Raw genomic sequence first — 17,394 nt, 5'->3', positions numbered from 1 at the left:
ATTTATCATTATAAAACCAAGGACAACTTTATAATTTTTTTGTACATAGCAATCTGCCTTTAAATAAGGATCAATTACTCTAAAAGAAATGAATCCTAGATAGCTTTTACTTGAAGTCAAGCATCTTGTTGTTTAAATGAACTTATTATTAAAAAAAAAAAGTTAGGGAGTTTTTGATATGTCTTAAGGGTTTCATGAAATGTGCAAAGTATGAAACATTTTCCTTACATTTACTGACTGTAATATAATATGTGGTATAGTGGGTAATGATTAGAGTTAGACACTAGAATCAGACTTCCTGAGCAAAAACTGTGGTTTCAGTGCCTTCAGGCTGTGTACCTTATTGTCCTCTTTGGAATGAGTACCTCACTGGGTGGATAGGGCCTCACTGGGTGGATATTAGGAATAAATAATTAAATCTAGGGAAAGAGTTAAAAGTGTGGGTACAAAGTAGTAACAGTTTAACTAGTGGTAGTTTTTTTATTATTAATACCATTTAAAGATTTTTTTAAAGAAAAAAATTAGAATCAATAACTTCTCTAATCTTTTTTTTTAGTATCTCATTTTATTTTATTTTATTTTATTTATAAACATATATTTTTATCCCCAGGGGTATAGGTCTGTGAATTGCCAGGTTTACACACTTCACAGCACTCACTAAAGCACATACCCTCCCCAATGTCCATAACCCCACCCCCCTTCTCCCAAGCCCCCTCCCCCCCAGCAACCCTTAGTTTGTTTTGTGAGATTAAGAGTCACTAATGGTTTGTCTCCCTCCCAATCCCATCTTGTTTCATTGATTCTTCTCCTACCCACTTAAGCCCCCATAATACCTTCTCTAATCTTGAAGGCCCTCTACTGATGCCACTACTTTTTATTTTTATTTTATTCTTTTTAAAGATTTTGTTTATTTATTTGACAGAGATCACAAGTAGGCAGAGAGGAAGGCAGAGAGAGAGAGAGAGGGAAGCAGGCTCCCTGCTGAGCAGAGAGCCTGATGTGGGGCTCTATCCCAAAACCCTGAGATCATGACCCGAGCCGAAGGCAGAGGCTCAACCCACTGAGCTACCCAGGCACCCCTCAACCCTTTTTATTTTGCAACACAACTTCTGGAGTTCTCATTAGGCTTAAATCAATTTTCTAATTTCTTACATGAGCATTCATCACTTGTGTATTTGCTTATGCCAAATGCTGCTGCCTAAATAATCTAAGAAGGTAAGTTTTCATGGCCTTCATGCATTTAACTGATCTCCATTAGTAAAATTTCCACGATGAAGTCTATTTGGTTGTTTTTCTTCTACTTGTCCCATACTCAAGCCTTACATGTTTGTTTGGTTTTGGAGGTGAGGTAACCATCTACCCGAAAGGCTAGTAGAGAGTATCACAGGAATATCAAAGTGTATCACAAGAGCATGCTAGGAGTTGAGAGTAAGGAAGAGGATCAGTCTAGGCTAGCTTCTAGAGGAGTAGGCTTACAGGAAGGGTAGTGTACAGTTGCGAGAAATGAACAGAGAGCATTTCAGGGGAGAAACTGTAGCATTAGCTAAATAAATGTGGTAGGAAAAGGTAGGACTGTGTTTGGGACCATGGATTTAGTAGAATGGGACAGACCATGTTGGGTAATAGGAAGATAAAGATGTATAGGGAAGAAGACCTTGATTATAAGCCACATAATTTGGGCTTGAAAGACAGATGATGAGGGAGGGAGGGACTCCTTGTAGATGTTTTGATTTGTGATTCTCTCCTTTTAAGAGTATTAATTTAGGCAGGAAAATCTGAACAACAATGAGCAGTGTAGTATAGTGATTAAATATAAGAGATCTAGAATAAAACTGTCTAGGTGGGAATTCTGCTTCAGTTATGAGTTACATGACCTTAAATAAATTAGTTAATCACGTTAAGCCTCAGTTTACTCACCTCTTAAATAAGTATTAGAAGAGTAACTACCTCTTAAAGACATTGTGAAATTTAAAGAGATTGTGTATAAAAGTATTTATCATAGTGCCTTTTGTGTAAGTGCAGAATAAATAGCAGAATTAACAGCTATAATTATATAGCTGTTAATGAGTGTGAATAAATGAATTAGACTGATATTATTATGCAGGTGAAGTGTCCAGTATGTCTTTGTAAATACAATCTTGTTTGTATCTGGTAAGTTTTGTCTATCTCACAATTATCTGGATAGTCTTCTCTTCTGCTGACATGCTAACAAATCTGCTTTTTGTAGTACAAACTTTTTTGTGCTTACTTCCTCATCTTACTCATTTGCTTCTTATACAATGTACCAAACACAGCCAGCTCCTGGTCCAAGCTTATCACTTTCCCATCTATGAAACTACAAAAGGATGAGCTTAACAAGCAAGGAATTTCAAAAGCATTTTCACCAAAGGGTGGTAGATTAATCACCTCACTGCCCAATTAACACTGGAAGGGCAGTGATTTTCAGAATAAGCCACTGGGAACATCTGCAACTTCACACAAAATATATATTTCTTGTCCCCAAAACTTCTTTAACAGATGTTAAGACATGCTGGAATATATGCTGTGTGATCATATAGCTCTGTAAACAGCCTTTGTTTGGCATCTTTCCAAGTAACAGACAAATGGACAGTGTATAAACCATGAATGTAAAGGAGAAATGTTGGAAGAGGTGAAGCAATGGAGATTTTTATTTTCATTAAACATATTGTATCTCCCTCAAATTATATTCTTTGAACAATATCCATGATGGAAATTTAATAAATGTAAACTGATACATATGATATTTGAGACCTTATAGATTAGAAAATATGCTGCTAATAATAATCTAGAAAAATCTAGAGGAAAATTTCACAAGGAGAAGAAATATATGTGATGTCTTTGCTCTTTCTGTCCATTAAAAAAAAAAGTCAGCACATAAAATTCTACTGATAGGGCTGTGGAAGACTTTGGAGGACATCCAGAAAATAGTGCCTAAAATAACTGAATGCTTAGAGAACAAAACCATGAGGAAGTAAGTTTACTTAATTGGAAAGAGAAATATCTGCAGAAAACTTCATTAAAATTTTTATGAGATTCTTTTAATGAGATGCTATAAAATAAAAAAGCAGTGAGCAATTTTTCTGGTCCTAGGGCAGCAACAGAAGAAATGGACTTATATGGATGATAAACTATAATAATAATACTATTCATTGAGGGACACTTTATGCTTTCCAAAGAACTTTCATATAGATGACACTCATAGGAGCCTGTATAGCAAAAAAAAAAAAAAAAAAAAAAGGTGTGATTATCTTTAGGTTTCAAATAAAGGCTCAGACAAGTAAAGACTCCTTTGTAGTTATACAGAGAATGCTTTGCTTCCTCCCTTCCCTGTTTCCAGGTACCCTTTATGTGTCCTGTGCTTTCATTCTGAGTCATAATGAGCATATAAAGATCTACCCTTTTTCCCTAAACCAATTGGACAGTGGTCTATGGTTTAATGATAGGTTACAGAATAGCATTATTTGTGGCTATCTATGCCCATGCTGATACACATCTACAATATTGGCATTTGGGGTTTTGATGTGATTAGTATTGAGCTGCTCTTCCTAAGAGTCACTGCTTCTTTAGGTAACTCCTGACAAGATTGAATAGAACCATGTCATTAACATGGGGAAATCAGCCCTCTAGTTAGTTCGGTGGGAGTTAAACGGGTGTTGTGATATGTGTTCAGTTTATCTAAAAACATTAGTTTGCCTATGTGTTAAGTCAATCTGAAGAGTCTTGGACTTCATCAGCCATTAAGTGATGATGTAGCCATGAGTCTCACTAGCTGTAGTGGATGCTATGATATGCCATATCCTGGCCATGGGACAAAGGCCCAGGTCCCCTTGACTCAATTCAGGAAACTGAAAATCCCTACTCCACAGCTTCCCCTAGGGTCAGGTAAAGCCTCTGCTCTGTAATTCAACTCCCATGTCTTCTCAGTGCTGCTTCTCTCACTGACTAATGAAAGTTATTCCCAAGAGCACTCCCTAATAAGCTTCCAGCATGCAAGTCTCTACTGTCTTTTTCCAAAGAACCTGACCTAAAATACTAGTTATTAAGTCTCAGTGGCTGAGACATTCTTGCAGAGATGACGGTCCATTGTAGAGTCTCCATATTTTTAGGAATCCTCAGGACTGCTTGCACATGTGTGCCTAAGGATCAGCCTTGTTCATTGGTAATTTAAAAAAAAAAATTAAAAGATTTATTTATTTTAGGGAGGCAGGGATAGAGGGAGAGGGCGGGATAGTATCTTCAAGCAGACTCCCCAGAGCATGCTGCCCAACATAGGGCTCGATCCCAGGACCCTGAGATCATGAGCCAAAATAAAAATTCGGCCACTTAAGTGACTGAGCCACCCAGGTGCCCTGCTCATTGGTCATTTCTGTGCAAACAATCTAAATCTTTACTTTCTCTTGTTCTATGAATTCTTCACAAAGACTGTGCTAAGCTGGAATTGTGTTTCCATCATTTTATCTGAGGCATATATACAAGAGGAGCTAGAATTTTCTTTTGGAACAGTCTCTACTACTGCACCCAGGTGCAGAAATGAGTGTCATTGCTAGTATGATGAAAGCAGGAGAATGCTTCTTTGCTATTTTATTCACTTGGGAGGTGGGAAGAGATTCTCAGTGCATGGTTGAGTTCATTCTAGTCCATCATATAGGACTGGAAATTTCTGCCCCTCAAATGATGGGAGATTTACTGAGGTGTATAGTAAGCTCCTATGTAAATTTTTATGGTATTTCCTACAGGGCTTTTTCCTGGAATCTCCTTTTTATCTTTGTAACATTGTTCTTGAGGGCGGATTGGTGTTCAAATATTACTATAAATTAGAATTAAGCCAACTGGTTCCAAGTTGAGAAGAAGGAGGGACCAGGAAAGAATGCTGTATCAAATACTGTAAAACAGGAATTTACTGTCTCTTGTGGTGGCATTAGAATGAATTATCTGAAGAAATATTAAAAGCCTTTCTTCTGTATTTATTGAGTTCAAACACTTTGGCTTAGTACCAGTATCTCTCTATGAAATTAGCTTCCAATTTTAAACATTTAGTATGTCTTCTGAAAAGTCTTAAACTATTCTTAAATGAATCTGTGTTAGGTAGAACAGAGTTCACAGATGTTAAATTGTAAAATAATTTATTTTACTATCTATCTTCTTTTTATTCAGTATGTTGATGAAGTCAAGGTGAATTTGTTGAGGAAGAAGCTTACATAGCTTCTTTTAGCTTAATTTAGAAAGTTAGGTGACTAGCCATTTTTTTAAATAAGTAAGATTGTCTATATTTTGAGTCCATTCTGTAAGAATTGTTCTAAAGAAGTTACTTAAGATAAATATGTTGTCAAGGATTGAAGCCTACCACTAAGAATAAGACTTGAAGAACTTTCAGACTGGAAAAAAACATGGGATTTAAATCTGTATTGTCAATTAACCACATATTTACTTAATAAAAAAATAATCCCTTGGCATTTTCTCACGAGTCTTATTTTTTAAACAAGTTAGTTCCCTTTAACTGCCCTGTGTGGCAGAGTGTTCTGTGACTTTATCAATTATTGTTTTTCTGACCTAATTCCTATATATTCAGTTTGCCCCTAAGTCTTCATTTGCTTTCTACTACTTTCTTATATAATCTTGTCGTAAAGATGATAGTTACATGCATTTTAGAATTACAGAGAGAAAAGGATTTTGGGATTGAAGTTCCTTTTTCTGTATACTCTGCCACCATACAAGAATAGTTCCAACTTTCTCAATAGTTTTGACAGTTGTAGAAATCTACCATTAACAAAAAAGGATGAAGAAAATATGAAGCTTTCTTCAGCATACATTCCTAATTCTCAAAAGAATTCTTTGGCTTTTGTTTTAGTTTATTGTGAATCTCTGCATTAGAAATCACAACATTTGATGTTCTGCTAAAGAGCTAAATATCGTTTCACCTCAAGCTTTATGTTCTCATTACCCAATTTCCATACAATTTTCCACATGAACCATGATGTTATTCAGTGCCATGATGTCATTGCTTATCCTCTTCCAACTGCTGTCCCTCTGATAAATTTCTAATCTTTCTTCACCATCCAGTTTATTTTTCATGTTACAGATGTACTTGTCAACTGCTATATTCCTTTCTCTTCGGGAGAATCTTTGTGGTTGCTCTGAGCCCTTGAGGGTCAATCAGTTCTCTGGCTGTCTTGGCATCTCAGCACACCAGAAGATGAGGAGTTATAGACCTGAATCTTCACTTTTGTATCTTTGTTAAGAGACATTTCCTTTGGACAATTTGAACTGAACTGCACATATGAGGAGCACACATGTGATTACACAGTCAATCATTTGGAATTTTTTTTTATACCACTGATTGGTTGAGTCCATCCATAACTGACATATTATCCAGTGAACATATTGTATAGACTCAGCTTCACATTCAGATCACGATGTCTTTATTTATAGAGCTCTATTCTATTTCTGCCTCACTGAACACCAAACTGACACTTCTTGTTTCTCAAGATTTATGCAAATTTTAGACACAACCATACATGCTAGCAGAAGACTGTATCCAATAAACCTAAATAATACTAAAATTACCAACTCTTAGACCCACAGACCTCTGAAAGATTATCTTAAACTAAATTTATTTAATGAAAGAAATTTTGTTTTTATAGTGGCTTGTCCCAATTCAATATACAAATAAATTACATTATAATTTGCTGTCCAGCTAGTACTGGACATGTTATGTATGATTAGTGTGTAATGTATGGATAAAGAAGCAATGTTTAGATATATGTATTTAGGTACAAGTCAATGTAATTATAAAGTATTATGCTATATTTCCCATATTTGGCTACATTTTTCCTACATTTCCTCTAAGAAATACCAGATGGAAGTGTTGATGGAAAAGATACAGAAATTAATATTGAAGTGACGAAGTTTGACCTTTTTAAGAAGAAAAGCTTGCCAAACTTCCATATTGACATGGCAACGTTTTATGAATAAATCTAATATCTTATAGATTTAGCACAGTTCAAAAGTCACCATCTGTTTTAAGAAGTGAAGGTTCTTGCTATTACAGAGTTTCTGGGCACTAAGACTAAAGGCATGCAATCCATAGATTATATAATATTAAATACCAAGAATGTGTGAAAAACTTTCACATTTTAGAAAATCAGAGACATGAGACATTTTGAGTTACTCCCAAAATTAGAGCTTATAATACATGATGGGTATTCTTTCTTCTTATATAAACTTGGGTAGTCTCCTGATCATTCTCTGTATGGAGTTATAGGTGAATAGCTGGGCAACAAGTTGTAATACACAGAATTTACATGGGGAAAATGGCAAAGTGCTATAAGTCAATTTTGAGCAGAGTTGTCTGAAAGGCCTTTGGCAATACATGTACGTATTATAAGAAGTTATCATTTGTTCCTTTCTTATTTTTCATAAATTACTTACCACTAAATTTCTTCATTTGTTATAGTCAAGCAATCCTACTCAGAATTCTTTTTATTTCCCATCCTTTAAGGTTAATGCTAGCTTTGCATTATAGAAATTTATTTTCTATTTTCTTAATCAAACAGTTGTGGGAAATGTGTTAATTAAAAAATAAAGAGTAGTTTGCACAGATAGGTACTCACATTAGCACACAAACACACGCATATACATATACCTCTGCCTATATGAGGTTTTTATCTCAGAGAAATTAGTAAGATCAAACAGGAGGTAAAAATCAGTCCACTGACAAAACTCAGCAGCGTTTTTATCAGTTTATTTTGTTTATTGGACCAAATATCGTCAAGGTATTATGTCAAAAGTGCTTGCAATGGTTTTTTTTTTTTTTTTTACCTTTTTAAAGATATTTTATTTTATTTTATTTTTTTTATTTTTTTTTATTTTAATTTTTTATTTTTTATAAACATATATTTTTATCCCCTGGGGTACAGGTCTGTGAATCACCAGGCTTACACACTTCACAAAACAAACTGAGGTTGCCGGGGGGAGGGGGATTGGGGAGGGCTTGCAATGGTTTTATCTGATGTTTGAGTTTGAGCAAGTTCTAAGGTTCTTACTGCCCAACTATTAGAAACCTACCAGCCTCTGTTCAATTGATCTTAAACCATGCATGCATTCCTTTACACTGACCAGTTACTCAAAAGCTGTTGATTGGGATGTGTAGTTCTGACACTCACCCAATTCTTGGTCAAAATTCATTTGGCATTGGCTATCTTAAGAGTTTGTTAACTATGAATCACTACATACTGGAATGTGCCTTAGATATACATGGATAATGCTACACCCCTGGATAAGTCTTTGAGAAACCTAAGGTAGAAGGAAGAATAGGTTGGTAGGTAGGTAAGGAGGGAAGGTAGAATAGGCTGTGTGGATTTAAAACATGCAGGTAATAACACAGTAAGTTACCTAGAGGAAACGACACAGGACTTCTTTACAGAACAAAATGCTGAATAAAGAGTCAGCTTTTATATAGGAGAGACACAAAAGGTGGCAGAAAAATTTAAACTTCAGAAACTTTAAAAAGTATATATATATGGTAAGACAATTTTTCTGAACTTTCCCAAAGGAGAATAACCCTTTTGAAAACTAAGACTCTCTCTATGTGATCCCTTTCAAAATTTGTTGAAATGAAAGACAAACTGTGCATGAGTATGAATTACAATCTATCTGTAGAGCTGTGATCTCTGCTCCATTTCATTTAAGAAGAACTTCTATCTTGATACTGAATTGACCTGTATCACTACAGGTGGTTTTTTCAAGTTCGTTCTACTTCTGCCATCTATCTGCAGGTACAATGCAAATTTAGTAGGAGGAAATACTCTCATGTTTATTCTCAGTGGCTAAAAACAAAATAAAAATCAAAGTCATCTTTTATGTATTTACCTTAGAGCTCTACTAATTTTTGAAAATAAGTTCTTATCAATCATGCTATGGTATTTTGTCATCAGGGACCCTTAAATATAGAAGGAATTCCAACAACATTCATATAATTAAAAAGGACCTTGATTCACATACTTTTAAGGGACCAATTTGTTCTAAGTTTGCAATAACAGGTGTCCCATTTGAAAGAATTAGGATATCTAGAAAGAGCTGTACCCAAAGACCCTTTTAATGCTAACTTGTGCCCAGTTAAGAATGTTGAAGTAGGAGTGGAGCAGGAAAGATGAAGAGAGAAGGTGATTTAAACAACTGAGAGGGGATGGACAGGGATCACGCAGATAGGGACTGATAGGGATCAAGCAAAAGACAGTCACGGATCAAGGGACATACATAAAAACAGAAATCAGAAGTCTCAATGTGTGCGTCTTTTCCATTTTCCCTTCCCTCTGGCAGAAATCTTCTCTCATGTGGATTGTATTTCATCACTATAAATTTATAAGGGACTTTATATTCTCAATTATTCATTATTTTTCTATGTGCTAACACCTTCCACTTAACTAGTAAGTTCAATCCATAATTAAACATGCTCAAATCTCTTATCTTATATATCCACCTCTTGACTTCTCACTTACCTCTAGTTATGACCTTACTTCTTTATACTTCAACAGTAAAACTTATTGAAGAGTTACGAATATATACTTGTTATTCATATTTATTACATAAATTTAAATGATTTATATAATATATAATATAATACAGTCCTAGGTCAGTCTTTAATGTAACTTATTGTCACCTTAAGGTCTTGTGGGATGCTGCTTATAAGACAAAGCAGATTTGCATTTTTGTGTCAGTAGAGATATCTCTTTCTTGCTTTTTAAATTCTGAATAAACTTAATTGAAATATTTGGAAAGCCCTCAGTTTTTAGTTTTACTAGAAGTGTCAGTATTTTTTTGAAGGATGGTTTCAACCTCAGTCTGCCTAAGGCTCTGCATGGTTTGAGGACAGCCTACCTAGGTATTCATTACTTAAAGGCAAAGAATGAAATCATCCCTTTAAGAAAGTTTGATGAAAACAGAAATTACTTCATATGTGATCAAATGTGCCACTGTTAGTATGAAATGATTACACTGTATAAAACGATGGTGTTATCAGTCAAAATGGCTTTTAAATTGGTTTCTAGGTTATTCACCTTCTCATCTGGCTCTTTTTTTGTGACCAACTGCACCCTTTGTAAGAGAGATGATTAAAGTAAGAGTTAAGTCCGTGGCTCTGAAAATTTGCTTTGGCTGTACACAACTCTCTGTTCTAAAAGGGTTTGCCTAATTTATGAATAATAGTTTAATTGCCTTAGGGTAATTTCGTTGCCTTCTTGCCATAACCAACTGAACTGCCCAGCCCAGATACTCTCATTTCTTCATTTGTTCAAACATTTACTGAGCATCTTTCTGTCAGATGCCCTACAAATTGCATTAAAAATGAGTAAGATACTGTCCCTGCCTGGAAGGAGTTTCCATTTTCAGATTGGTGTCAATTTCCTTGATTTTATTTGCAGATTGATACAGACCCTGGGAAAGCTTATTTGATTTATATAACCTTCACAGGTTAGCCAAGATTCCTGCTAATCAGACTAAAGTATACAATTGTCATCTAACGTATAAACTCAGACACAAAATGTTATTTTTAACTGACACAGAGTAACTTTAGAGACCATTATCACTAGATTGCTGTACTGATGAAGAATTTTAAATTCTTGGCTGCTACATGTAAATTTTGTTCAGTAATGCCCTTGGGATGTGACCATCATATTTAGCCATTTCTCTCTTCTGAGACGTCCTAATTCTGAAGTATGAATTAAATTCAAGACTGCCTTCTAAAAATTTATATGCCCTAGGAATAAATTTCCATTTAATATTCATTTTTCCTCTACTGGATTCTTTTTTTTTTTTTTTTTTGGTGCAGAGTCAATGGCTACTACCCCCATCCCCTATTCTGAGCAGGTATTTTCACTCAGAAGATATTTTGTTAAATAAATGAACTTGATCTTAATTTCTTTTCCTTCCTTCCTTTCCTCCTTCTCCCCCTTCATCCTTCTTACCTTCCTCCCCCCTTCCTTCAAAATGGGGAGAGAGGCGGGGAGGGGCAGAGGGAGGAGAGAGAGAATCTTAAGCAGATTCCCTTCTAAGCTTGTAGCCCCATGCTGGGCTCTGTCTCACAACGTAGAGCTCTATCTCACCCCCCTGAGATCATGACCAGAGCCAAAATCGAGTCCCACGATGAAGTGACTGCACTACCCAGGCACCCCGAACTAGATCTTAATTTCAACTGAACCACATAAATCTTCAACCTATGTATTTGCTCCTTGATATTTTCAAAGAAATCAATTTATTTTGTATATAATTTGATTGGCATTGGGCAGTATCAAATTATACCTTAATTTAATTTGATGGAGTTAATACTCCATCAAACTGAAAAAAATTGGTTGGCAACAGAGAAAGACAATTATCAAATGATCTCCCTGATAGGAGGAAGTTGAGAGGCAACGTGGGGTGTTTGGGGGGTAGGAAAGGAATAAATGAAATAAGATGGAATCGGGAGGGAGACAAACCATAAGACACTCTTAATCTCACAAAACAAACTGAGGGTTGCCAGGGGGAGTGGGGTAGGGAGAGGGTGGTTGGGTTATAGACACTGGGGAAGGTATGTGCTATGGTGAGCTGTGAAGTGTGTAAACCTGGCGATTCACAGACCTGTACCCCTGAGGCTAATAATACATTACATGTTAATTAAAAAATTGATTGGCAAAACAACTTTCAGATGGAAAGTTTTTTTGTCTTTCTTTTTGTATTTGGTAGATATTATACATACAAATAACACTTAAAAAAATAAGGCTCAGCACTATAATTCAAAGAATTACTGTGGAGGACTTACCGTACTGTGATAGGGATGAAAACATTTGTGTTAATTCTATAACTAGCAGAAAGAGTCAAGATATTTTGAGAACTTCCACATCCATATTTAACTGTGGGCCGTCCTTCCACGAGAAATAAATGAAGAAAGTGTTGCCCAATATTCTTCTCACTACCTTTAAAAACAAACATTACATTAAATTAGTGATTAGATTTATATTTTATTCAATAATAATTATTCTTTCAACAAACACAATCTTTGCCCTTAAGGAGTAATGATTTGGTGAGATGGTAGGTGTGTTATTAAATTATTCAATATAATAATACTACATTAGAATTATATACAATATTTACAATATATTGTATGCAATATATACAATATAATAATATTATGTTAGAATTACTTTCCACAGGAATTAAAAGCACTGACTTGACATGAGATTAACTTTCTGACTCTGTTTCTTAATAGCAAGATGCTATTATTCTGAGCCTCAATTTCCTCATACATTATAAAGGGATAAGGAGGGCAAGTAATTACTAGAACTACTGTGATAATTAAATAATAAATGAAAAGTGTCTGGCACCTGTTGAGTATTACATAACTTGGTTTATTATTACTGTTAATTATCTGTATTTTAAATTTAATGTGTATTTCATAAAAATTTAAATGATAAAGAAATATATAAAGAAAAGAAGAAACACTCCCCTTCCTCCAGCTGATTCTTTTCCCACCTTGAGGTATTCTTTTCCACCGTATATCCGTACACATATGAATATTTATATAGCCCTAGTTTTATTTTTTAAAATGAAATAAAGAGCTAAGTAGATTTATTTACCTTTCTCTTCATTTAGTAATAAACTTTAGGCACCTGTCTTGTCTTCATTTTTAATTGACGTATAACTCACATAAAAATCACACAAATATTAAACATATAGCTCAGAAGAACATTATCTCAAAAGAACATTATCTGTATTATCAAAAGTCTTATCACTCACTCTTTTCTTTCCTCTTCCCAAAGTAATCACCATCCTGATGCTTAACAGGTAGGATAAATTTTGCCTAATCTAAACTTCGAATTATTGGGATCATACTGCATACTGTATATATTCTGTTGTGCCTACTTACTTTTGCTCAGTGTTATGTTTGAGAGATAGCACCTATGCTAAAACTCATTCATTTTTATTGCTTTATAGTATTCAATTGAATAATTACAATCCAGTTATTCTTTCTTCCATAGATGAACATCCTCCTACCATCCCAGTTTTTGGATATTATGAATAATGTTGCTAATGATAATCTTGTATGTGTCTTTTGTGCTGAATGAAGCATATGCATTTCTGTTGTGTATATAACCAAGAGCTGAATTGTTGATTCCAAAATAATTTTGATTTAATTCCTTACCAGCAGTAAGAGTTCCAGATGATCCAGTCTCACCACCCTTGTTATGGTTGCCTTGCAGATTTTAACTACTCTGTGTTTATTTTGTTGTAGCTTCAATTTTTATTTTTCCTCATAATAGGGAAGTTGAGCATATTGTCATGTTTAGTGGCTATTTTGATATCTTCTTTTGTGAAATCTCAGTTTGTACTTCTTACATTTCTATTTGGTTGTTTGCTTTCTCTTGAGTGATTAGAGTTATATCTATGTATATATTTAATATTTAGATCTATATTCATATATATGTGTGTTTAGCATGTAAGCTCTTTGTTAACCATGTTTACTGAAGATACTCCAGTTCTGTGGACTGTCTTGCCAATTGCTTAAGTTGAGTTTTGTTGAGCCTATGGTCTTAATTTTAGCATAGGTCTTTTTATTGTTTTCTTTATGGTTGTAATTAGTGACTTTTATGTAACCTTTAGGATATCTTTGCATTCTTTAAAATCATAAAGTTATTTTCTTACATTATCTTTTGTAAGCTTCATTTAACATCTGTATGGTCTCTAGAATTGATTTTTGTACATAATATGAAGCAGGAGCTTGTGGTAGGTTGGATAATAGCCAGCAAAGATAGTCATGTCCTAATTGTTGGAACCCGTGAATGTTAATCTTATTTGGCAAAAGACACTTTGTAGGTATGATTAAAGATTTTGAGATGAGATTACCCTGGATTATCTGGTTGGGTCAAGAATTAGTCAGGGGTCAATTTTATTTAGGGAGCAAGCAGGGGGAGAGGGGCAGAGGGAGAGAGAGAATATTAAGGAGGCTTCATGCACAGTGCATAGGCTTATGCAGGGCTCCATCTCACAACTGTGAGATCAAGACATGAATTGAAATCACGAGTCAGATGACACTTAACCAATTGAGCCACCCAGGCACTCTGGTTTGCCTCTTTTAATACTGGATTAGAATTTAAAACTGAAAAATAATATTTAAAACAGAAGTTGTTCAATTACTTATTGGTTAGCTTATTTGAAAATAACAATAATAAAATCCCTTACATATTAACCTGCATAGCACAGATTGTGAAAAGTAATTATATTTTCTAAACAAAAATAAAATAGAGGAGGATTATTCTATACTTTTACAATAATCTTCAATTTAAGCTTAATAAAAGTTATTAAATCCTCATATCTTCTTCTATATTCAATCTATTGTGAACTGTTGATTTGGTTGAAGTACATGAACTCTGGTGTCACAGAGAATGTGACTAGAAAAGGGTAATGATTTTTACACATACAAAGATTGGACAAGTGGTAGTTCCTTAAAGTATAACTGAAATACGGAATCTGGAACTATAGTAATAGTCTTTACATCCTGTTACATTAAAACTGTTACATTAAAATTCCATTGGTCTTTCTTATATTTTAAATTAATATTGCACCCTTGCATGATTTTGTAACACCTTTCATTAGTTATTTGAAAAATGCGGATTCACTGGGTTATGGAGAGCTTTCAAAAAATATATATAAAAAAATGAAAAATAAAAAAAATCACATGAATTACTATTACAATTGAAATCAGAAAGTATGGTGAAGCTTTGAAGTTCACTGTGAAGAATCTAAGTTTTCCCATATTCTAATTTTTACTAGAAAGCTTTACTTTCATCATTGGGAATGATTGGGAATCAAAGACGATCAGCTGCTTTCTTCAAAATGACAGGCTTACTTTGTTAGGTTTTGAGAAAATGGCTGCAAAATACTCAAGTCTGAATAACTACAGATTATCCTTTAGTCATTTTTCAAGTCATGTTTCACAATGGCTACTTCAACTAGCAACTTAAAAAAATTGCACAAGCACTTTTCCTCAAGGCAGCTATTCTATATTGGCATGCAGCTGACTTGCTTTATGTATACCTCTCCTTAAGCACAGCACTTTACAAAGTTACATAGACAAGGATTGAGAATTTTAAAAATTAATTAATTTTACTGCAGAATTAGGACATTTTACGCATGTGTTCATTTTCACTTTGAGTGCATAGTGGAGTAGAATAAAATGACAGAGTATAATTTGGGGCTCATGCCATGACATTAGGTGCCAGAAATGTAATCTCCTGTGACTTTGTACTTGGAGTGCAAATGTCAGTCAAAAATTTTGAAAAAGGCCCATGTCTTAGTTTTATTAGAAAAATAACTTCGATGGAGAGGAAGAGTGAGTTGGGGGAAATCGGAAAGGGAGACAAACCATGAGAGACTATGGACTCTGAGAAAGAGATGGAGGGTTTTGGAGGGGGTTGGGTGAGCCTGGTGGTGGGTATTAAGGAGGGCACGTATTGTATAGAGCACTGGGTGTGGTGCATAAGCAATGAATTTGGGAATACTGAAAAATAAAATAAAATAAAATAAAATAAAAAGGCAAAAAAATTTTTGAAAAAAATGTTGATGTTATGGACACCTGAAAGGGTCTTGGAGATACTCAGGCATCTAGATAAACTTGAAATATTCCATAGTAGAGCTCACATCAATTTGGAAAAAAGAAAGAAAGAAAGAAAGAAAGAAAGAAAGAAAGAAAGAAAGATAAAGAAACCAAAGTGAAACTATAGGTATCTCTGAACCACAGATAAATGTTTCTTTAACATCTCAGTAAAAATGTCAGGAAACCTAAGTTACTTCTCCCCCCCATAACTCCGGCTCTACAAGCAACACTTAGGTTTGGAAGAATGGTTCAAAGAAAGGTATTAGGAGAAATTGTGAAAGAATATGAAATAGGAAAAAAAAATCTAGCTTACCCATTGAGGTTCTATTCACCTTTCTTTATCTTTGAGCTATTTTGCAACTCTGTACGTTGGTGAAAACTAATAAGAATTCAAATTATTCTTATCTCTAGCAATGCAAACAAACTGTGTCTGATGAAATGCAATTGATTATTACCCTGCAGGTAGACTTGCTTCCCATCTATTTGGAAATGTGCTTCAAAATTCCTTAATCTTATATACATATGTCTCTCTTCCTTGACTTCTTTGAATTGGTTGTAGTATCTTACCAGTTCCCTCACTAATAATTAATAGGTTAAATAAAATTTTGGCATGTGTTCATTTATATATCTTTTTGAAAATTATCCTTTAATTAAGGGAAATAGGATAATATTAGTTTTTGAAGTCACGAGGTATATCAGGAGAAATGAGTTATAGCAAATAAAACCAGAATCAACTTCAAGGAGAAAAAACTACATAGAACACAGTGTAAAGGGGGTTCCCTGGTGTTAAGCAACACAGCAGTTTGGGACTGGACAGAGATGTTCCACATTTATGGATGACAAGTTTGGGAAGGAAGTCAGGAAAGGATTCAAAATACAACTGAAAACCAGAAAGGAGATCAAAAATATTAGATAAAAATCTAAGGAATAATAGATATCCTATGAGTTTTTTATGTTCTAGAACTTATTAAGAATATACATTCAGTAAAAGAAACACAAAGTGAAATGTAATAAAAAATAGATTAAATCAATATTGCAGAAGAAAACAAATTGGACAAAACAACCGCATTAAAGATTTAATAACAAAGTACAAGTAGCAAAGGGCATAATGAAGGTGGTTGAAAATCACTCTTTTGAGATCCATCTAAATGTCCCTTTTTTTTAAATTTTTTATTTTTTATAAACATATATTTGGCTATACAATATGCCAAATTAGTCCAATATGCCAAATTAGCCTGGCAGAGGACGATGCAACGTTACCTCTTCTGCCTTTCCTGAAATCCATTAGCAGTTTTTGGGTTTCTGTTCCTTAGTGTTTTCCCTTATTTTTCCCATGACTTCCTACTCAATTTTTTCGGCTGCTATTCCCTGAATTAGAGAGTGTAATTAAGAATTTAGTATTATCTTTGACTCCTCTTTTCACTAAGGGGAGGAAGCTGGAGCCATGAGAGCGCATTTAGAAACACCACACTCTGTACCAGCATCTTGTGTTTTCTCTCTTTGGATATATAAAAAGCTTTATCATAAAATGGCGTAAGACTTTTTCTTGAATTGCTGGCTTGTTCTCCACCCCCACCCTTTGGGGAGAGGGGAGAGTGGTACATTTTGTTATGCACTAAGGGATAGTCTAGTATCCTCTTCCCGTCCCTATTTTTACTCAGGAGTTTCTATTACTTAATATTTCTAAAATATATTATCATTTTAGACTCACTTTTGAGATTAAACTTAAAAATACAATACACAGAGTA

General features: G+C 34.4%; 1 protein-coding gene across 2 annotated transcripts in view; it reads right to left on the bottom strand.

Moving 5' to 3' along the window:
• The window catches only part of EYS (eyes shut homolog), a 264,828-nt gene that overhangs the window by 65,912 nt on the left and 181,522 nt on the right, over positions 1-17,394 (bottom strand). For both annotated transcript variants that reach the window (XM_045070410.1, XM_045070411.1), the window contains exon 3: positions 11,816-11,969. In XM_045070410.1, the coding sequence (XP_044926345.1) occupies positions 11,816-11,969 (154 nt within the window). The remainder of the gene's footprint in view (positions 1-11,815; positions 11,970-17,394) is intronic.

Source organism: Mustela putorius, unplaced genomic scaffold (genome assembly GCF_011764305.1).
Source record: "Mustela putorius furo isolate JIRA1106 unplaced genomic scaffold, ASM1176430v1.1 tig00003969_pilon_pilon_pilon, whole genome shotgun sequence".
In the NCBI taxonomy this organism is placed as follows: domain Eukaryota; kingdom Metazoa; phylum Chordata; class Mammalia; order Carnivora; family Mustelidae; genus Mustela; species Mustela putorius.
Note: the sequence above shows the minus strand (reverse complement) of the source record. Positions and strands in the feature narration are given on the sequence as shown.